This window comes from Mustelus asterias, chromosome 18 (genome assembly GCF_964213995.1).
Source record: "Mustelus asterias chromosome 18, sMusAst1.hap1.1, whole genome shotgun sequence".
In the NCBI taxonomy this organism is placed as follows: domain Eukaryota; kingdom Metazoa; phylum Chordata; class Chondrichthyes; order Carcharhiniformes; family Triakidae; genus Mustelus; species Mustelus asterias.
Genome location: NC_135818.1, coordinates 16063273 through 16086417, shown reverse-complemented (window position 1 = coordinate 16086417; position 23145 = coordinate 16063273). Strand labels below are relative to the sequence as shown.

General features: G+C 55.7%; 1 protein-coding gene across 1 annotated transcript in view; it reads right to left on the bottom strand.

Moving 5' to 3' along the window:
* The window catches only part of LOC144506883 (kunitz-type protease inhibitor 1-like), a 44525-nt gene extending 29575 nt beyond the window's left edge, over positions 1 to 14950 (bottom strand). Inside the window, exons 1-2 of the mRNA XM_078233238.1 lie at positions 14472 to 14950; positions 6768 to 6772 (exon numbers count right to left, since the gene is read on the bottom strand). Coding sequence (XP_078089364.1) covers positions 6768 to 6772; positions 14472 to 14881 — 415 coding nt within the window. The 5' untranslated portion in view covers positions 14882 to 14950. The remainder of the gene's footprint in view (positions 1 to 6767; positions 6773 to 14471) is intronic.
* Between the last annotated feature and the right edge of the window lie 8195 nt (positions 14951 to 23145).

Below are 23145 nucleotides of genomic sequence, written 5' to 3'. Positions count from 1 at the left end.
TCACCAAATTTTACAGATGCGCCATAGAAAGTATTCTTTCTGGTTGTATCACAGCTTGGTATGGTTCCTGCTCTGCCCAAGACCACAAGAAACTACAAACGGTTGTGAATACAGGACAATCCATCACGCAAACCAGCCTCCCATTCATTGACTCTATCTACACATCCCGCTGCCTCGGAAAAGCAGCCAGCATAATTAAGGACCCCACGCACCCTGGACATTCTCTCTGCCACCTTCTTCCGCCAGGAAAAAGATACAAAAGTCTGAGGTCACATACCAACCGACTCAAGAACAGCTTCTTCCCTGCTGCTGTCAGACTTTTGAATGGACCTACCTCGCATTAAGTTGATCTTTCCCCACACCCTAGCTATGACTGTAACGCTATGTTCTGCACCCTCTTGTTTCATGGAATCATAGAGTCCCACGGTGCAGAAGGGGGCCATTCGGCCCATCAAGTCTGCACCAACCACAATCCCACCCAGACCCTTTCCCCACAACCTCCATTTACCCTAGCTAGTCCCCCTGACACTAAAGGATAATTTAGCATGGCCAATCCACCGAAACGATATGCTTTGTCTGTATAGCACGCAAGAAACAATACTTTTCACTGTATCCCAATACATGTGACAATAATAAATCAAATCAAAATGTGCAAACTCCACACAGGGCAGGGATTTTATGGCCTCACTCGGGCGAGACTGGAAATTCCCACCAGATGCCATCAGAGATTTCCTTTGTCAGACCCTCGTCTGCTCTGATTCCGTGGCGGGTGAGGTGGTAGAGTTCCAGCCACAGTCACCCGAGGCCGGAATTGAACCTGGGTCCCTGGCGCAGAGAGGCAGCAGTGTTAACCACTGTGCCACCCGCACGGACTTAATCTGACGCTTGATCTTAGCCAAAAGGCCAAGAAGCGATGAATTATAAACCACCCTGACCGAACTGTAAGCGCACGCACAAGGATGCTGGGGGAAGGGTAGGATTTGGCTGCGATGCCTTCACAGTCAAATAGCTTGCCGATACTGGTCACCAAGATCAAGTGCCTGACAGGTTTCCACAGTGATCAAGTATACCGTAATCCAAACCAGGGACAGAGAGAGAGAGAGCGAGAGAAAGGGGGAAAGTTAATAAAAGAAAATATATTGGTGAGGTGAATCAGTATACAACTTCCTGTGTGACTCATATAGATACTGACTCACTCTCAGATGAGTGAGGCCTTGCGTTTGAATATTGCACCATGACTGTGGGCAGGCAGTTTCATGGGAATCAGGAACCAGACACACAAGCAGTGAAAACACACTGGAGGAATTTGCAAGCACCCAACAACCGCACATGAGGGACAAAAGGTAGAAACCAAAATGACTGCACCCAAGACACTGAATTATACAGGAATGCTAATGGCACTCACAGGACTGTCCCTGGACCCAGATTCAAGAAGCACTTCAGCCTGAATTCTGTACACGCTAACATCCAGTTATAGCCCTCCGTGGGTATCAGCAGTGTGGGATCTTCCTATGCACAAACCAGCAGCTGTGCTTCTCACAAGAATGACTCCACTTTTAAAGTACTTCCTTGGGTTTGAAGCGTATTTGGGATGTTCTGAAGTTGTGTAATGGCGCTGGAGCAAGTTTTTGATTTGATTGATTTATTATCGTCACTTGTATCAGTATTTGGTGAAAAGTATTGTTTCTTGCGCGCTATACAGACAAAGCATACCATTCATAGAGAAGGAAAGAGAGTGCAGAACATAGCGTTACAGTCATAGCTAGGGTGTGGAGAAAGATCAACTTAATGCGAGGTAGGTCCATTCAAACATCTGACAGCAGCAGGGAAGAAGCTGTTCTTGAGTTGGTTGGTACGCGACCTCAGACTTTTGTATCTTTTTCCCAACGGAAGAAGGTGGAAGAGAGAATGCCCGGGGTGCATGAGATCCTTAATTATGCTGGCTGCTTTTCCGAGGCAGCGGGATGTGTAGACAGAGTCAATGAATGGGAGGTTGGTTTGCAAGATGGACTGGGCTATGTTCACGACCTTTTTGTCAATTCCTCCAATGTGTTGCAGAGACTTCACGAAGGACCCGAGTGCCCAATTAAATATTATTCACTAATCATTGACAAGACGGGAGCGTTATCAATGTTTAACCTCAGTCACCCTTTGATCTTTCTCTCTGCTCCTCGGGCTTTGCGCTCAGGCAGAGGCTGAGTTCCACAGGGACGAACAGTTTCCTCAGGCATTGCCCTCTGGAGCGTTTTTCAGTCTGAGCGTTGGTGCCCAAGGGAGACTGCTCTGCAGGATAAACACTGGTTTCCTTCATGCCGCTTACCAGGTGCAAGACAACAGGAAGATGTCTCGAACGCAGGAGCGAAAATGTAGGGCTCGCAGATGAAGTGTGGCTCTCATTCATTAATGATTACCCTCATCAGCTGCTGTAACTGGCACCCAAGTGCAAAGATTGACACGGTTTAATTAATCGCCTTAGGGGCACAGGGCAGTTATGATCAGTCCCATGCCTTACAGCTGTTCAAAATGCATTATTCATTATCTCTCCCTATCCTGACCCTTTCATTATCCACACGCACGCGAGGAGGTAAACAGTAACGGATACAGCTGCAATCTCACCAGCAACAACCAACCGGGGTTTATATTCATTACAATTTGGAGTTTACACCCTTAAATCAAAAGCCTGATCCTGAGAAAGCTGTAATTACTGTTAGATGGGTTGTACATACATCAGCCCTCATAGAACATAGAACATTACAGCACAGTACAGGCCCTTCGGCCCTCGATGTTGCGCCGACCAGTGGTACCCATCTAAAGCCCCTCTAATCTACACTATTCCAATATCATCCATATGTTTATCCAATAACCACTTGAACGCTCTCAATGTTGACGAGTCCACCACTGCTGCAGGCAGGGCATTCCACGCCCTTACTACTCTCTGAGTAAAGAACCTACCTCTAACATCTGTCCTATATCTCTCACCCCTCATCCAGTATCGCGGCGGAACCTATTCCTCATACACCAGTATAGGAAAGCACTATTAGCTGTGGCCTTATTGGACACAGTAAGAAGTTTAACAACACCAGGTTAAAGTCCAACAGGTTTATTTGGTAGCAAAAGCCACACAAGCTTTCGAGGCTCTAAGCCCCTTCTTCAGGTGAGTGGGAATTCTGTTCACAAACAGAACTTATAAAGACACAAACTCAATTTACATGAATAATGGTTGGAATGCGAATACTTACAACTAATCCAGTCTTTAAGAAACAAAACAATGGGAGTAGAGAGAGCATCAAGACAGGCTAAAAAGATGTGTATTGTCTCCAGACAAGACAGCCAGTGAAACTCTGCAGGTCCACGCAACTGTGGGAGTTACAAATAGTGTGACATAAACCCAATATCCCGGTTGAGGCCGTCCTTGTGTGTGCGGAACTTGGCTATCAGTTTCTGCTCAGCGACTCTGCGCTGTCGTGTGTCGCGAAGGCCGCCTTGGAGAACGCTTACCCGAATATCAGAGGCCGAATGCCCGTGACCGCTGAAGTGCTCCCCAACAGGAAGAGAACAGTCTTGCCTGGTGATTGTCGAGCGGTGTTCATTCATCCGTTGTCGCAGCGTCTGCATAGTTTCCCCAATGTACCATGCCTCGGGACATCCTTTCTTGCAGCGTATCAGGTAGACAACGTTGGCCGAGTTGCAAGAGTATGTACCGTGTACCTGGTGGATGGTGTTCTCACATGAGATGATGGCATCTGTGTCGATGATCCGGCACGTCTTGCAGAGGTTGCTGTGGCAGGGTTGTGTGGTGTCTTGGTCACTGTTCTCCTGAAGGCTGGGTAGTTTGCTGCGGACAATGGTCTGTTTGAGGTTGTGCGGTTGTTTGAAGGCAAGAAGTGGGGGTGTGGGGATGGCCTTGGCGAGATGTTCATCTTCATCAATGACATGTTGAAGGCTCCGGAGGAGATGCCGTAGCTTCTCCGCTCCGGGGAAGTACTGGACAACGAAGGGTACTCTGTCCACTGTGTCCCGTGTTTGTCTTCTGAGGAGGTCGGTGCGGTTTTTCGCTGTGGCGCGTTGGAACTGTTGATCAATGAGTCTAGCGCCATATCCTGTTCTTATGAGGGCATCTTTCAGCGTCTGGAGGTGTCTGTTGCGATCCTCCTCATCCGAGCAGATCCTGTGTATACGGAGGGCTTGTCCGTAGGGGATGGCTTCTTTAACGTGTTTAGGGTGGAAGCTGGAGAAGTGGAGCATCGTGAGGTTATCCGTGGGCTTGCGGTACAGTGAGGTGCTGAGGTGACCGTCCTTAATGGAGATGCGCATGTCCAAGAATGCAACCAATTCCGGAGAGTAGTCTATGGTGAGCCTGATGGTGGGATGGAACTTGTTGATGTCATCATAGAGTTGTTTCAGTGATTGTTCACCATGAGTCCAAAGGAAGAAAATGTCATCGATGTATCTAGTGTATAGCATCGGTTGAAGGTCCCGTGCGGTGAAGAAGTCTTGTTCGAACCTGTGCATGAAGATGTTGGCATATTGAGGTGCAAATTTGGTCCCCATGGCTGTTCCGTGTGTCTGGATGAAGAACTGGTTGTTGAAGGTGAAGATATTGTGGTCCAGGATGAAGCGGATGAGATGTAAAATTGCATCTGGAAACTGGCAGTTGTTGGCGCTGAGCACTGAGGCCGTTGCAGCAATGCCATCGTCATGGGGGATGCTGGTGTAGAGTGCTGAGACATCCATTGTGACGAGGAGCGCTCCTGGTTCAACTGCTCCATGTGTGCCGAGTTTCTGTAGGAAGTGCGTCGTGTCGCGACAAAAGCTGGGGGTTCTTTGTACAATGGGTTTCGGGATGCCCTCGACATAGCCGGAGAGGTTCTCGCACAGAGTCCCATTGCCCGATACGATGGGACGGCCGGGTGTGTTTGCCTTGTGTATCTTCGGGAGGCAGTAGAGATCTCCAACGCGGGGAGTACGTGGGATGAGAACTCCTCGTCACAATGGATGTCTCGGCACTCTACACCAGCATCCCCCATGACGATGGCATTGCTGCAACGGCCTCAGTGCTCAGCGCCAACAACTGCCAGTTTCCAGATGCAATTTTACATCTCATCCGCTTCATCCTGGACCACAATATCTTCACCTTCAACAACCAGTTCTTCATCCAGACACACGGAACAGCCATGGGGGCCAAATTTGCACCTCAATATGCCAACATCTTCATGCACAGGTTTGAACAAGACTTCTTCACCGCACGGGACCTTCAACCGATGCTATACACTAGATACATCGATGACATTTTCTTCCTTTGGACTCATGGTGAACAATCACTGAAACAACTCTATGATGACATCAACAAGTTCCATCCCACCATCAGGCTCACCATAGACTACTCTCCGGAATCGGTTGCATTCTTGGACACGCGCATCTCCATTAAGGACGGTCACCTCAGCACCTCACTGTACCGCAAGCCCACGGATAACCTCACGATGCTCCACTTCTCCAGCTTCCACCCTAAACACGTTAAAGAAGCCATCCCCTACGGACAAGCCCTCCGTATACACAGGATCTGCTCGGATGAGGAGGATCGCAACAGACACCTCCAGACGCTGAAAGATGCCCTCATAAGAACAGGATATGGCGCTAGACTCATTGATCAACAGTTCCAACGCGCCACAGCGAAAAACCGCACCGACCTCCTCAGAAGACAAACACGGGACACAGTGGACAGAGTACCCTTCGTTGTCCAGTACTTCCCCGGAGCGGAGAAGCTACGGCATCTCCTCCGGAGCCTTCAACATGCCATTGATGAAGATGAACATCTCGCCAAGGCCATCCCCACACCCCCACTTCTTGCCTTCAAACAACCGCACAACCTCAAACAGACCATTGTCCGCAGCAAACTACCCAGCCTTCAGGAGAACAGTGACCAAGACACCACACAACCCTGCCACAGCAACCTCTGCAAGACGTGCCGGATCATCGACACAGATGCCATCATCTCACGTGAGAACACCATCCACCAGGTACACGGTACATACTCTTGCAACTCGGCCAACGTTGTCTACCTGATACGCTGCAAGAAAGGATGTCCCGAGGCATGGTACATTGGGGAAACTATGCAGATGCTGCGACAACGGATGAATGAACACCGCTCGACAATCACCAGGCAAGACTGTTCTCTTCCTGTTGGGGAGCACTTCAGCGGTCACGGGCATTCGGCCTCTGATATTCGGGTAAGCGTTCTCCAAGGCGGCCTTCGCGACACACGACAGCGCAGAGTCGCTGAGCAGAAACTGATAGCCAAGTTCCGCACACACAAGGACGGCCTCAACCGGGATATTGGGTTTATGTCACACTATTTGTAACTCCCACAGTTGCGTGGACCTGCAGAGTTTCACTGGCTGTCTTGTCTGGAGACAATACACATCTTTTTAGCCTGTCTTGATGCTCTCTCCACTCCCATTGTTTTGTTTCTTAAAGACTGGATTAGTTGTAAGTATTCGCATTCCAACCATTATTCATGTAAATTGAGTCTGTGTCTTTATAAGTTCTGTTTGTGAACAGAATTCCCACTCACCTGAAGAAGGGGCTTAGAGCCTCGAAAGCTTGTGTGGCTTTTGCTACCAAATAAACCTGTTGGACTTTAACCTGGTGTTGTTAAACTTCTTACTGTGTTTACCCCAGTCCAACGCCGGCATCTCCACATCAGGCCTTATTGGACACCATTCTAGGAATTCGTACAGTGCAGAAGGAGGCCATTCAGCCCATCGAACCTGCACTGACCACAATCCCATCCATGCCCTATCCCCATAACCCCCCACATTTACCGTTTAAGTTTTAATTTTGCTTACTATTGTCACAAGTAGCCTTACATTAACACTGCAATGAAGTTACTGTGAAAATCCTCTAGTCGGCAACTCCGGCACCTGTTCGGGTACACTGAGGGAGAATTTAGCATGGCCAATGCTAACCAGCACGCCTTTCGGACTGTGGGAGGAAACCGGAGCACCCGGAGGAAACCCACACAGACACGGGGAGAACGTGCAGACTCCGCACAGACAGTGACCCAAGCCGGGAATGGAACTCGGGTCCCTGGCGCTGTGAGGCAGTAATGCCACCATGCCACCCTTGCCCTGCTAACATCTGTACACACTCAACCAGGAAATGAAAGTCTGGGCCTCGGAAGGATTTGATTCAGACAAACCGAAGTGAACCAGAATTCTAAATTCTGGTTCATGTATTTTTAATTGCGTTTGTCTACTAGCTAGATCATCTTGAGTCCACAATCTCGAAAATTACAAAGTGGCAATATTTACTAATAATTTCATTGAATTTTCTAAATGCATGGAATTCCTGCCGACCCGTGGGGGGCTTTCCAGAAGGTCCATATAAATACACAACATTCACCGGGTCCGCAGGTGATTTTCAAACTGGTGGCATGCGCCACAGAAAAATGATCTAAACACAATTAACATTTAATTTAAAGAGCGCAGGCCAAACCCAAATGGGCTGTCGTCCATTCATCATTCGAATTCGGTCCCTTCTGGAGGGAAAGATTACACGGCCACATTTTCTGGATTTCTTGATCGCAGGTGGAAGTGAATGAACTGATGTCAGCCACCCAAAGTTCTCTGAAGAATCCACGATTGGTTCAAGTTCTCAGAAGGTTCATGTTCCACACTGGGACACGTGCATAAAATAGTTCATAAAAGATAGGAGCCGAATTAGGCCATTCGGCCCATCGAGTCTGCTCCCCCCTTCGATCATGGCTGATATGCTCCTCATTCCCATTTTCCTGCTTTCTCCCCATAATCCTTCAACCCATTACCAATTAAAAACTGTCTAACTCCTCCTTAAATTTACTCACTGTCCCAGCATCCACCGCACTTTGGGATAGCGAATTCCACAGATTCACAACCCTTTGGGAGAAGTGCTCTGTTTTAAATCTGCTAACCCTTATCCTAAGACTATGACCTCTCATCCCAGGATGCCCCACAAGAGGAAGCATCCACTCCACGTCTACTTTATCCACACCTTTGGCCTTTCGCAGGTGGCAGTAAACCCAGGCCCTCTCGGGTGAAAGATCCCACGTTGTTACATGAGGGACAGCCTCACAGATGGCTCATCACACATGAGTGTGCGTGGGATCTTGCCATGCACAATCAGGCCATCATCACCTTTCCATTACAACGAAGACTGGGCTTTCAAACATTGACAGTAAATTACGGACGTTCTGAGCTTGTGAGAAGGGCAATAAAATTGCAAGTTTGTCCTTGCTTTTATAGTTCCGACTTTTAAGGTGTTGGGAGTATCAATAGCCCCTGGAAGACAGGCTATTCACTGGGGAAGCAATTGTCCACTCTTCAGAGGAAGGCCCACAAGCTTCAGAACACCCACAACATACATGTAAACCCCCAAGCGAAAGTGAACATCAGTGTACGGTTTCTTTTAGCCACAATATCAATGAACGCAGGTTGGCAAATATAGAAACATAGAAACAAAGAAGATAGGAGCAGGAGGAGGCCATTCGGCCCTTCGAGCCTGCTCCACCATTCATCATGATCGTGGCTGATCATCCAACTCAATAGCCTAATCCTGCTTTTTCCCTATTTGCCCCAAGTACTATATCCAGCCGCCTCTTGAACACATTCAATGTTTTGGCATCAACTACTTCCTGTGGTAATGAATTCCACAGGCTCACCACTCTTTGGGTGAAGAAATGTCTCCTCAGCTCCGTCCTAAATGGTCTCCCCTGAATCCTCAGACTGTGATTCCTGGTTCTGGACTCCCCCCACCATTGGGAATATCCATCCTACACCTACCCTGTCTAGTCCTGTCAGAATTTTATAAGTCTCTATGAGCTCCCCCCTCATTTGTCTGAATTCCAGCGAAAACAATTCTAACCGAGTCAATCTCTCCTCACACATCAGTCCCACCATCCCCGGAATCAGCCTGATAAACTTTTGCTGCACTCCATCGAGAGCAAGAACATCCTTCCTCAGAAAAGGAGACCAAAACTGCACACAATACTCTCGGTGTGGCCTCACCAAGGCTCCCCCACCATCGGGAACATCCTCCCTATTTAACTATGTGGGTAGGGGTCTCCCATTCAAGATGGAGGTTCGGAATGATTTTTTCCTCAGCTGCTCGAGAGCCTCTTCCCCAGAAGCGGGGTTACTGAATATTTATCAGCCAAAGATCGATATATTCCTGACCAACAAGGGAGTCAGAGGGTAGCGGGGGGAGGCAGGAATGTAGAGTTGGGACCCCAATCAGACCAGCCATGATCTTATGGAATGGCAGGCAGAATCAAGGGGCCGAATGGCCTACTCCAGCTCCTCATTCAAAAGCACTGGGATATCACCCAGCGTTTAACCAATCATTATAGGGTATAAACCAACAAAAACCACCAGAATGCAGGGTGGAGGGGAGGGAAGGGCACAGCACAAGGCAAAGTGTGAAGCAGGAAAAAGTGGTCAGAGGCTGGCAGAAATGGGCGCGGGGGGAGGGGGAGCGAGGAGTGCCGTTACGGAGCGAGGGGGAGGGGGAGCGCGGGCGTGGAGCGAGGGGGAGAGGGAGCAAAGGCGGGAAGCGAGGGGGAGGGGGAGCGAGGGGGAGGGGGAGCGAGGGGGAGGGGGAGCGAGGGGGAGGGGGAGCGAGGGGGAGGGGGGAGGGGGGAGGGGGAGCGAGGGGAGGGGGGAAGGGGAGCGAGGGGGAGCGAGGGGGAGCGAGGGGAGCGAGAGCGAGGGCGGGGGAGCAAGGGGGAGGGGGAGCAAGGGCGTGGAGCGAGGGGGAGGGGGAGCGAAGGCGCGGAGCGAGGGGGAGGGGAGGGGGAGGGGGAGGAGGAGGGGGAGGGGAGGGGGAGGGGGAGCGAGGGTGCGGAGCGAGGGGGAGGGGAGCGAGGGTGCGGCGGGAGGGGGAGCGAGGGTACGGCGGGAGGGGAGCGAGGGTGCGGAGGGAGGGGGAGCGAGGGTGCGGAGGGAGGGGAGCGAGGGTGCGGAGCGAGGGGGAGGGGGAGCGAGGGTGCGGAGCGAGGGGGAGCGAGGGGGAGGGGGAGCGAGGGGAAGGGGAGCGAGGGGAGGGGGAGCGAGGGGAAGGGGAGCGAGGGGAGGGGGAGCGAGGGTGCGGAGCAAGGGGGAGGGGGAGCGAGGGGGAGGGGGAGCGAGGGGGAGAGGGAGCGAGGGGGAGGGGGAGCGAGGGTGCGGAGCGAGGGGCAGCGAGGGTGCGGAGCGAGGGGGAGCGAGGGTGCGGAGCGAGGGGGAGGGGGAGCGAGGGGGAGGGGAGCGAGGGGGAGGGGAGCGAGGGGGAGGAGGGGGAGGGGGAGCGAGGGGGAGGGGGAGCGAGGGGGAGGGGGTGCGTGGGGGAGGGGGAGCGAGGGGGAGGGGGAGCGAGGGGGAGGGGGAGCGAGGGGAGGGGGAGCGAGGGGGAGGGGGGGAGGGGGAGCGAGGGGGAGCGAGGGGGAGGGGAGCGAGGGGGAGGGGGGAGGGGGAGCGAGGGGGAGCGAGGGGGAGGGGGAGCGAGGGGGAGGGGGAGCGAGGGGGAGGGGGGGAGGGGGAGCGAGGGGGAGGGGAGCGAGGGTGAGCGAGGGGGAGGGTGAGCGAGGGGGAGGGTGAGCGAGGGGGAGGGTGAGCGAGGGGGAGGGTGAGCGAGGGGGAGGGTGAGCGAGGGGGAGGGTGAGCGAGGGGGAGGGTGAGCGAGGGGGAGGGTGAGCGAGGGGGAGGGTGAGCGAGGGGGAGGGTGAGCGAGGGGGAGGGTGAGCGAGGGGGAGGGTGAGCGAGGGGGAGGGTGAGCGAGGGGGAGGGTGAGCGAGGGGGAGGGTGAGCGAGGGGGAGGGTGAGCGAGGGGGAGGGTGAGCGAGGGGGAGGGTGAGCGAGGGGGAGGGTGAGCGAGGGGGGAGGGTGAGCGAGGGGGAGGGTGAGCGAGGGGGAGGGTGAGCGAGGGGGAGGGTGAGCGAGGGGGAGGGTGAGCGAGGGGGAGGGTGAGCGAGGGGGAGGGTGAGCGAGGGGGAGGGTGAGCGAGGGGGAGGGTGAGCGAGGGGGAGGGTGAGCGAGGGGGAGGGTGAGCGAGGGGGAGGGTGAGCGAGGGGGAGGGTGAGCGAGGGGGAGGGTGAGCGAGGGGGAGGGTGAGCGAGGGGGAGGGTGAGCGAGGGGGAGGGTGAGCGAGGGGGAGGGTGAGCGAGGGGGAGGGTGAGCGAGGGGGAGGGTGAGCGAGGGGGAGGGTGAGCGAGGGGGAGGGTGAGCGAGGGGGAGGGGGAGCGAGGGGGAGGGGGAGCGAGTGGGTGGGGGAGCAAGGGGGAGCGAGGGTTCAGAGCGAGGGGGAGCGAGGGTGCGGAGCGAGGGGGAGCGGAGCGAGGGGGAACGGAGCGAGGGTGCGGAGCGAGGGGAAGGGGAGCGAGGGTGCGGAGGGAGGGGGAGGGGAGCGAGGGTGCGGAGCGAGGGGAAGGGGAGCGAGGGTGCGGAGCGAGGGAAGGGGGATAGAGGGTGCGGGAGGAGGGGGAGGGGGAAGTGAGGGTGCAGATGGAGGGGGAGTGAGGGTGCAGTGCGAGGGGGAGGGGGAGTGAGGGTGCAGAGCGAGGGGGAGGGGGGAGTGAGGGTGCGGAGCGAGTGGCGAGGGACTGAGGGGGCGGAGCAAGGGGCGAGGGACAGAGGGGGCGAGGGACAGAGGGGGCGAGGGACAGAGGGGGCGAGGGACAGAGGGGGCGAGGGACAGAGGGGGCGAGGGACAGAGGGGGCGAGGGACAGAGGGGGCGAGGGGACAGAGGGGGCGAGGGACAGAGGGGGCGAGGGACAGAGGGGGCGAGGGACAGAGGGGGCGAGGGACAGAGGGGGCGAGGGACAGAGGGGGCGAGGGACAGAGGGGGCGAGGGACAGAGGGGGCGAGGGACAGAGGGGGCGAGGGACAGAGGGGGCGAGGGACAGAGGGGGCGAGGGACAGAGGGGGCGAGGGACAGAGGGGGCGAGGGACAGAGGGGGCGAGGGACAGAAGGGGCGAGGGACAGAGGGGGCGAGGGACAGAGGGGGCGAGGGACAGAGGGGGGCGAGAGGGACAGAGGGGGCGAGGGACAGAGGGGGCGAGGGACAGAGGGGGCGAGGGTAGGGGGACAGGAGGAGGGGGGGAAGAGGGCGAGGGGAGGAAGAGGGCGAGGGGGGGAAGAGGGCGAGGGGGGGAAGAGGGCGAGGGGGGAAGAGGGCGAGGGGGGAAGAGGGCGAGGGGGGAAGAGGGCGAGGGGGGAAGAGGGCGAGGGGGGAAGAGGGCGAGGGGGAAGAGGGCGAGGGGGGAAGAGGGCGAGGGGGGAAGAGGGCGAGGGGGAAGAGGGCGAGGGGGGAAGAGGGCGAGGGGGGAAGAGGGCGAGGGGGGAAGAGGGCGAGGGGGGAAGAGGGCGAGGGGGAAGAGGGCGAGGGGGGAAGAGGGCGAGGGGGAAGAGGGCGAGGGGGGAAGAGGGCGAGGGGGGAAGAGGGCGAGGGGGGAAGAGGGCGAGGGGGAAGAGGGCGAGGGGGGAAGAGGGCGAGGGGGGAAGAGGGCGAGGGGGGAAGAGGGCGAGGGGGGAAGAGGGCGAGGGGGGAAGAGGGCGAGGGGGGAAGAGGGCGAGGGGGGAAGAGGGCGAGGGGGGAAGAGGGCGAGGGGGGAAGAGGGCGGGGGGGAAGAGGGCGAGGGGGGAAGAGGGCGAGGGGGGGAAGAGGGCGAGGGGGGGAAGAGGGCGAGGGGGGGAAGAGGGCGAGGGGGGGAAGAGGGCGAGGGGGGGAAGAGGGCGAGGGGGGGAAGAGGGCGAGGGGGGGAAGAGGGCGAGGGGGGGAAGAGGGCGAGGGGGGAAGAGGGCGAGGGGGGAAGAGGGCGAGGGGGGGAAGACGGCGAGGGGGGAAGAGGGCGAGGGGGGGAAGAGGGCGAGGGGGGGAAGAGGGCGAGGGGGGGAAGAGGGCGAGGGGGGGAAGAGGGCGAGGGGGGAAGAGGGCGAGGGGGGAAGAGGGCGAGGGGGGGAAGAGGGCGAGGGGGGGAAGAGGGCGAGGGGGGGAAGAGGGCGAGGGGGGGAAGAGGGCGAGGGGGGAAGAGGGCGAGGGGGGGAAGAGGGCGAGGGGGGGAAGAGGGCGAGGGGGGGAAGAGGGCTAGGGGGGGAAGAGGGCGAGGGGGGGAAGAGGGCGAGGGGGGAAGAGGGCGAGGGGGGAAGAGGGCGAGGGGGGGAAGAGGGCGAGGGGGGAAGAGGGCGAGGGGGGGAAGAGGGCGAGGGGGGGAAGAGGGCGAGGGGGGGAAGAGGGCGAGGGGGGGAAGAGGGCGAGGGGGGAAGAGGGCGAGGGGGGAAGAGGGCGAGGGGGGAAGAGGGCGAGGGGGGAAGAGGGCGAGGGGGGAAGAGGGCGAGGGGGGAAGAGGGCGAGGGTGGGAAGAGGGCGAGGGGGGGAAGAGGGCGAGGGGGGAAGAGGGCGAGGGGGGGAAGAGGGCGAGGGGGTGGAAGAGGGCGAGGTGGGGAAGAGGGCGAGGGGGTGAAGAGGGCGAGGGGGTGAAGAGGGCGAGGGGGTGAAGAGGGCGAGGGGGGAAGAGGGCGAGGGGGGAAGAGGGCGAGGGGGGGAAGAGGGCGAGGGGGGAAGAGGGCGAGGGGGGAAGAGGGCGAGGGGGGAAGAGGGCGAGGGGGAAGCGGGCGAGGGGGGAAGCGGGCGAGGGGGGAAGCGGGCGAGGGGGAAGCGGGCGAGGGGGGAAGCGGGCAAGGGGGCAAGCGGGCGAGTGGGGCAAGAGGGCGAGTGGGGCAAGAGGACGAGTGGGGCAAGTGGGCGAGTGGGGCAAGAGGGCGAGTGGGGCAAGAGGGCGAGTGGGGCAAGAGGGCGAGTGGGGCAAGAGGACGAGTGGGGCAAGTGGCCGAGTGGGGCAAGTGGCCGAGTGGGGCAAGTGGCCGAGTGGGGAAAGTGGGGAAAGTGGGTGAGTGGGGCAAGAGGGTGAGTGGAGCAAGTGGGTGAGTGGGGCAAGAGGGTGAGTGGGGCAAGAGGGTGAGTGGGGCAAGAGGGTGAGTGGGGCAAGAGGGTGAGTGGGGAAAGTGGGTGAGTGGGGAAAGTGGGTGAGTGGGGAAAGTGGGTGAGTGGGGAAAGTGGGTGAGTGGGGAAAGTGGGTGAGTGGGGCAAGAGGGTGAGTGGGGCAAGTGGGTGAGTGGGGAAAGTGGGTGAGTGGGGAAAGTGGGTGAGTGGGGCAAGAGGGTGAGTGGGGCAAGAGGGTGAGTGGGGCAAGAGGGTGAGTGGGGCAACAGGGTGAGGGGGGAACTGGGTGAGGGGGGGAACTGGGTGAGGGGGGGAACTGGGTGAGGGGGAACAGGGTGAGTGAGGGAACAGGGCGAGGGGGGAAGAGGGTGAGGGGGGGAAGAAGGTGAGTGGGGAAGGGGGTGAGTGGGGAAGGGGGTGAGGGGGCAGTGTGGCAGTGCTGTGCCCAGGGTAAGGGTTAAGCCTCCAGGAGGACATTAGCCTGGTTGGGCAGGAGGGTAAGTCAGAGGCACTGACCTGCACTGGGGTCCCCTGGGGCGGATGTAGTCCTGGTACACAGTCTCCTGGATGAAGTTACTGAAGCCTGCCCTCCGGAAGAACCTGCAGACATACACCTGGTTGTAGAGGCAGTTAAATAGGAAGCAGCCACTGACCTTCCTGAGCAGCGGCTCTTTCTGGCTCTGCTGCTGCAGATCCTCCAGCAAGACCACATTGCAGCCCCTGGTCCGGCAGCAGATGGACACACAGTCTCTGGCTCTGCTGACATTGGGGGCTCCCAGGAAGGTGGCCCCGGCAAACACAGAGTCATCCGTGTCCAGCACAAAGTCATCTCGCCCGAGGTGGAACTGCTGCAGGCACTGCGAGGGGTTACCTGCGCACACCTGGGCCAGGTAGAGCAGGTAAGGCAGCAGCGGCAGCAGGCGGGGAGACATGGCTCTCTCTGTGAGTTCACACACTGTAACTCAGGCTGGGCGCTGGCTGCTCCAGGTAAATGCGGAACTCCACACACTCAGCTCCACACCCTGATCACAATCCAGCTCACCCACACAACAGGAAGTGTAATCCAACACCCTGTCACTGCCTCATAACCCCAGCGAGCTACAACCACACACTGCTTACACACTGGCAACTAACACATGAGAGATCCCTACCCCGGCCAGTGTGAGAGAAACCCCAACCCGAGTCAGTATGTGTGGGACCCCTACTCCAATCAGTCAGAGAGAGACACCCCTACCAGTCAGTGTGTGTGGGACCTCTACCCCAGTCAATGAGAGAGAGAGAGACCCCCTACCTAAATGAGTGTGTGTGGTACTCCTACCCCGGTGAGTGTGTGTGTGGGACCCCCTACCCTGGTGAGCCTGTGTGTGGGATCCCCTACCCCGGTGAGCGTGTGTGTGGGACCCCCTACCCTGGTGAGCCTGTGTGTGGGATCCCCTACCCCGGTGAGCGTGTGTGTGGGACCCCCTACCCTGGTGAGCCTGTGTGTGGGATCCCCTACCCCGGTGAGCGTATGTGTGGGACCACTACCCCGGTGAGCGTGTGTGTGGGACCCCCTACCCCAGTGAGCGTGTGTGTGGGACCCCCTACCCCGGTGAGCGTGTGTGTGGGACCCCCTACCCCGGTGAGCGTGTGTGTGGGACCCCCTACCCCGGTGAGCGTGTGTGTGGGACCCCCTACCCCGGTGAGCGTGTGTGTGGGACCCCCTACCCCGGTGAGCGTGTGTGTGGGACCCCCTACCCCGGTGAGCGTGTGTGTGGGACCCCCTACCCCGGTGAGCGTGTGTGTGGGACCCCCTACCCGGTGAGCGTGTGTGTGGGACCCCCTACCCCGGTGAACGTGTGTGTGTTTGGGACCCCTACCCCGGTGAGTGTGTGTGTGACCCACACCCCAGTGAGTGTGTGTGCGTGTGTCTGGGACCCCCACCCCAGTGAGTGTGTGTCTGGGACCCCCACCCCAGTGAGTGTGTGTCTGGGACCCCCACCCCAGTGAGTGTGTGTCTGGGACCCCCACCCCAGTGAGTGTGTGTCTGGGACCCCCACCCCAGTGAGTGTGTGTCTGGGACCCCCACCCCAGTGAGTGTGTGTCTGGGACCCCCACCCCAGTGAGTGTGTGTCTGGGACCCCCACCCCAGTGAGTGTGTGTCTGGGACCCCCACCCCAGTGAGTGTGTGTCTGGGACCTCCAACCCAGTGTGTGTGTCTGGGACCCCCAACCCAGAGAGTGTGTGTGGGACCCCCACCCCAGTGTGTGTGTGTGTCTGGGACCCCCACCCCAGTGTGTGTGTCTGGGACCCCCACCCCAGTGTGTGTGTCTGGGACCCCCACCCCAGTGTGTGTGTCTGGGACCCCCACCCCAGTGAGTGTGTGTGGGACCCCCACCCCAGTGTGTGTCTGGGACCCCCACCCCAGTGAGTGTGTGTGTGTGTGTGTGTGTGTGGGACCCCCACCCCAGTGAGAGTGTGTGTGTGTGTGTGTGTGTGGGACCCCCACCCCAGTGAGTGTGTGTGTGTGTGTGTGGGACCCCCACCCCAGTGAGTGTGTGTGTGTGTGGGACCCCCACCCCAGTGAGTGTGTGTGTGTGTGGGACCCCCACCCCAGTAAGTGTGTGTGTGTGTGTGTGTGTGTGGGACCCCCACCCCAGTGGGTGTGCGTGTGTGTGTGACCCCCACCCCTGTGAGTGTGTGTGGGACCCCCACCCCAGTGAGTGTGTGTGTGTGTGGGACCCCCACCCCAGTAACTGTGTGTGTGTGGGACCCCCACCCCAGTGGGTGTGCGTGTGTGTGTGACCCCCACCCCTGTGAGTGTGTGTGGGACCCCCACCCCAGTGAGTGTGTGTGGGACCCCCACCCCAGTGAGTGTGTGTGTGTGTGTGTGTGGGACCCCGCCCCAGTGGGTGTGCGTGTGTGTGTGACCCCCACCCCTGTGAGTGTGTGTGGGACCCCCACCCCAGTGAGAGTCAGTGTGTGTGTGGGTATCCCGTACCCCAGTGATCGTAAGACTCTTAGCAAGGGCATTGATAATGTAGTACTGTTACTGCATTTGTAATCTTTCGTCTTATTGAGCATTTAGCATTTAAATCCCACCCTGGCAACTGGTGCATTATAATGTAATTAATCAATAATTGCAATTGAAGTGTGAAGATTAACCTCTGCACTGCACGCTCCAGTGTGTTCAGTTGGATCTGACCAATGGCGTTACATATTCCCTTCGCCATCCTGGCTTCTTATGGGAATGAGCACAAGAGGGGAGAACAGGTGCGTGAACTCAAACTCCGGGATAGGCTGGTCATAGGGAAGGATTCCCCACATTTGGAATTTTGTCCGGATACACTGGTTAGCAGTGTTACCTCACAGGGGCCCGGGTTCAATTCCGCCCTCTGGTCACTGTCTGTGTGGAGTTTGCACATTCTCCCCATGTCTGCGTGGGTTTCCTTCAGGTGCTCCGGTTTCCTCCCACAGTCCAAAGATGTGTGAGTTAGGTGGATTGGCCATGGTAAATTGACCCTAGTGTCGGGGGATTAGCGGGGTAAATGTGTGGGGTTACAGTGATTGGGCAGGGTAGATGGCCTGGATAAGATACTCAATCAGAGAGTCAGTGCAGACTTGATGGGCCGAATGGCTTCACATGCACTGTAGGGATTCTATGGCGAGTTTGAATTCAAGGTGCCATTTTCAGTCAGCTAATGGCGAGCCTTGGTTTACCAGGCTGATTCTTGGGATGGCAGGTCTGTCATATGAGGAGAGGTTAAGTCGGTTAGGATTATATTCATTGGAGTTTAGAAGAGTGAGAGGGGATCTCATAGAAACTTCTAAAATTCTAACAGGATTAGACAGGGTAGATTCAGAAAGAATGTTCCCGATGGTGGGGGAGTCCAGAACTAGGGGTCATAGTTTGAGGGTAAGGGGTAAACCTTTTAGGACTGAGGTCAGGAGAGATTTCTTCACCCAGAGAGTGGTGAATGTGTGGAATTCACTACCACAGAAAGTAGTTGTGGCCAAAACATTGTGTGACTTCAAGAAGAAATTAGATATAGCTCTTGGGGCTAAAGAGATCAAGGGATATGGGAGGAAGGGGGGAATCAGGATATTGAATTTGATGATCAGCCATGATCATAATGAATGGTGGAGCAGGCTCGAAGGGCTGAATGGCCTCCTCCTGCTTCTAGTTTCTGTGTTTCTATGGCCAACAGCTTGTGGCAGTTCACAATTCTTCAGCTATCTCTTCCCTGCTCGATGGTTGAAGCATTGACACGTCCCATTCAACTTGTTTGTATCTCGACGGCAGGTTCTGGCCCCCAGTTATGCAGCTTCTGCTTCACCGACGGCTGCCATTGCTAACATGTAGCTCTACTCTCCTCTCCCCATGGCTCTGCTCAGGGGAGGTGTTACAACTGACAGCTTTGACCCCGGCTGCTAGTAACACTGTCCCCAGCACCTGCTCCACACAGACACCCTCCTGGGAGATTCTGAGTGTGAGCATGAGCTGGATTCACGGGCTGGAAGCAGGGGATCATAGAACCATCTAATCCCTACAATGCAGAAGTAGGCGAGGTGGATTGGCCAGGCTAAATTGACCCGAGTGCCAGGAGGATTAGCAGGGTAAATATGTAGTGTTATGGGAATAGTTCTGGGTGGGATTGTGGTTGGTGCAGACTTGCTGGGCTGAATGGCCTCTTTCTGCACTGTGGAGATTCTATGATAAGTAGGCCATTCGGCCCATCAAGTGTGCTCCAAGTCTCCGAAAGAGACTTGGAGGCCCTATCCCCATAACCCTACGTTTTTACCCCACTTATCCCCCTAACCTACACATCTTGGGACACTGAGGGACAATTTAGCACGGCAAATCCACTTGACTTGCACATCTTTGGACTGTGGGAGGAAACCGGAGCACCCGGAGGAAACCCACGCAGACATGGGGAGAATGTGCAGACTCCACACAGACAAACAGTCACCTGAGGCCGGAATCGAACCGAGGTCCCTGGCGTTGCAAGGCAGCAGTGATAACCATTGTGCCACTGTGCCACCCAAATGTGGAATATCCACATGGAGCCAGGTGGTATTGTGGTGGAAGGCAAGAAGCCCTTTCTCCGCTCTGTGGCAATACCATCAGCAGCAGCTGCCAGGTGAAAGGTCACAGTGATCCTATCAGCAACGGCAACTGGCAATCATAAAGTGTCTTTAATGTAGCTACGTGCCCTCAAGAAGCAACTATCGAAATCTGACGCTGTGGCAGATCCGGAGCTATCAGGCCAGGGGAGCAAAGGATTGGTAAGATAGTTTTTGAGGAATGTCTTGAAGAAGGAGAGGGAGCGATTGGAGGGAATGCCGGAGCTTTAGGCTGAGAAAACTCAAGATGCAGCCACCAGTGGTGGAGTGGCTAAAATGGGGGATGTACAAAAGGCCAGAATCGGAGAAGCGCGGAGGTCTGGGCGGGTTGGGGCTCTGGAGGAGGTGAGGCAAGACCATAGAGAGGGTCTTGAAAACATATAGTAACGTGCAAGTCCACATTTGGTTCTAGACACTGAACTTGGACTAAGCCAATGTCGCAGTGGATCAGCGTTTGAACTCAGCCCGACTGTCACCTCAACAGCAATGCCTTGCATTTATATAGCATCTTTTTACTTTATTCATTCGTGGGCGTGGGTGTCGCTGGCTGGCCAGCGTTTTTTGCCCATCCCTAGTTGCCCTTGGAGGGCAGCTGAGAGTCAACCACATTGCTGTGGCTCTGGAGTCACGTGTCGGCCAGACCGGGTAAGGACGGCAGATTTCCTTCCCTGAAGGGCATTAGTGAACCAGATGGGTTTTTCCGACAATCAACAATGAGTCATCGGTAGATTCTTAATTCCCAGATATCTTTTGTTTAATTCAAATTCCACCATCTGCCGTGGCGGGATTCGAACCCGTGTCCCCCAGAACAGTTTCTGGATTAATAGTCTCACGATAATACCACTAGGGGTTGTCGCCTCCCCATAAATTATTTTATTGTAGCAAACTGTCCCAGAGTGCTTCATAGGAGAATGGTCAAACACATTTTGACAGCAAACCACGGAAGGAGGTATGAAAGCAGTTGAACAAACTCTTGTCTTGGAGGCAGGTGGTATGGGTCAGATTGCAGCAGGCCCAGTGATAGGAGTATAGGAGCAGGAGTACGGCTATTCGGCCCCTCAGGCCTGCTTTTCCATTTAACTGGACCATGGCTGATCTACCTCAATGCCATTTTCCCTGTCCTTTCCCCGTATCCCTTAATGTCTCTGGGATCTAGAAATCTAACGACCTCTGCTTTTAATGTACTCAATGACTCGGGGTCCGCAGCGCCTCTGGGGATAGAGAATTCCAAAGATTCACCACCCTCTAACTGAACAAATTCCTCCTCATCTCAGTGCTAAATGGCCTATCTCTCATTCTGAGAAGGTGCTCCCTGGTTCCACACCCTCAAACCTGGGGGAACATCCTGCATCTATCCTTTCGAGCCCTGTAAGAATTTTCTACACTTCAGTGAGATCAAAGAGAGGTACTAATGTTGGGGAGTTGGGGGATGGGGGGGCCAGTAGGTGATGGGGGGGCAGTGGGGAAGCCAGGGAGTGGGTGGGGTGGAGAGTTGTGGATGTGCAGGGGTGGTAATGGTGAGGAGATCCACACCATCATGAACGGCATGGGCTTGGAGGGCCGAAGGGCCTGTTCCTGTGCTGCGCTTTTCTTCATTCTTTTGTACCTCACTAACATAGGATTATGGAATCCCTATAATGCAGAAGGAGACCATTCGGCCCATCGAGTCTGCACTGACCACAATCCCTCCCAAGTCCTATCCCTATAACCTCATGCATTTACCCTAGCTAGTCCCCCTGACACTAAGGGGCAGTTTAGCATGGCCAATCAGCCTAATCCGGGCATCTTTGGACTGGGGGAGGAAATCGGAGCACCCGGAGGAAACCCATGCAGACACGGGGAGAACGTGCAGAGTCTACACAGACAGTGACCCAAGCCAGGAGTCAAACCCGGGTCCCTGGCGCTGTGAGGCAGCAGTGCTAGCCGCTGTGCCACCCAGACAATAAGGAGCAAGACCTATTCGAAGGGAGAAAATGGAACTGTGAGTCACTCTCACTGTGCAGAGTAGCCAAGCTCTCTGGGCGTCACCAATGTTGTGTGTATAGACGTCATTTGAGGCATTTGGAACTCAAGTCAGGTGACTCCTAATAACAAATGTGTTGTTAGTACTGATGTTGCTGTCAGCCTGTTAAGACATGATCTGAATTCCAAAGTATACAGTGACCCATCCTTCGATAAGAGACTCTTGTGTAACACCTGTAGCTTTGCCAATTGGCATTTGTACAGGGGAGTGAGGGATGTTCTTTATCTGATGCTGCCAAACATCATCAGATTTAACAGGGTATGGTACAGTAGTGATCATGTTACTGGACTGGTAATTAAGATTAAGATCAATGGTGAGATCCTGGAACATGAGGATCATTATTCCATATCCTGAGAGCAGCCTCTTGACGGAGGCGAACATTGATGACAACATTCATTGTCACCTCCAGTCTGCCAACTCATTCTTTGGCCAGCAAAGAATAAAAGTCTTTGAGGATCAGGATCTCAAACCCGAGACTGAGATCTTGGTTTTACCAGGCACGGCGGCACCCTCGCTATGACTGTAACACTACAGTCTGCACTCTCTTCTTTCCTTCTCTATGAATGGTATGCTTTGTCTATGTAGCACGCAAGAAACAATGCTTTTCACTTATTATTGTCACATGTATACTAATACATGTGACAATAATAAATCAAATCAAATAAGTGGTTCGCACTGCTGCTTCACAGCGCCAGGGACCCAGGTTCAATTCCAGTCTCGGGTCACTATCTGTGTGGAGTTTGCACGTTCTCCCCGTGTCTGCGTGGGTTTCCTCCGGGTGCTCAGGTTTCCTCCCACACTCCAAAGATGTTCAGGTTAGGTGGATTGGCCATGTTAAATTGACCCTTGGTGTCCTAGATGTGTAGGTTGGGTGGATTAGCCATGGTAAATGTGTGGGGTTGAGAGGAGAGGGCCTGGGTAAGAAACTGAGTTAGAGGGTCAGTGCAGACTGGATGGGCTGAATGGCCTCTTCTGCACTGAAGGGATTCTATGATTCCGTGATCCTTACAGTCCTGTATGCTTTAGACACTTGGTCCATCTACAGCAGGTAATTCAAAGCACTGGAGATGTGCCATTGGCAGTGCCTTCGTAAGATCCTCTAAACCTGGTAGCAAGAAAGACTGATAACAGTGCCCTCTCCCAAGCCCACATGCCTGGCACCCAAGCACTAGGTTCTTGAAACCAACTCTGATTGGCAGTAGATGTTGTTTGATTACCTGACACCCAGACTCCTGGAGCAATTCTTCCACTCAGAATTCAATTGTGGCAGGAGACTCCCAGGAGGACAGCAGATACGCTTCAGCCATGTCCTCAAAGCAGCCCTCAAAAGGTCAAACCAGGCTAGAAATGTCAATTACTAGGGGACGTAGTTTTAAGGTAAAAGGGGGAAAGTTTAAAGGAGCTGTGAGAGGCAAGTTTTTTTTACACAGCGGGTGGTAAGTGCCTGGAATGCGCTGCCAGAGGAGGCGGTAGAAGTGGATACAACAGCAACGTTTAAGAAGCATCTTGACAAATACATGAGGGATACGGACTGGGTAGAAGCAAATGGTCATTAGAAAGGTGTCATGTGTTGGCTCAGGCTTGGTGGGTCGAAGGGCTTGTTCCTGTGCTGGACTGTCCTTTATTATGTCCGCCAACTCATGGGAGACCAAAATGGAGAACTCACTCGAGAAGCACCGGACATCGACAGACTTTGTTGGGAGTGTGCAGAGGTGGCGCTTCCTATTCTCGAGCATACCCGCTGATCGCAATACTGCGTGCGTGCGATCTGACAGCGGGATGCGTGCCCAATGTCTTTTCGCACTGCTTCACGCACCTCTGGGTCGAGCACGTGCCCACCTGAGCAACGTCAAGTTCTGCCCACTATCTGCCCACGTAATTCAATAGGAAAATTCACCACCTCCTTCTCAGGACGAGTAGAGCTGGACAGTAAAATTCCAGCTCCTACCAGTGATGTCCCCATCCCAAAAATAAATAACCAATCACATTTAGCTTTAGAGCAGGGAAACCTCACTGAGGAGAGCATTATAAAACAAAATTTGACTCTGAGCTATAAAAGGAGATATTAAA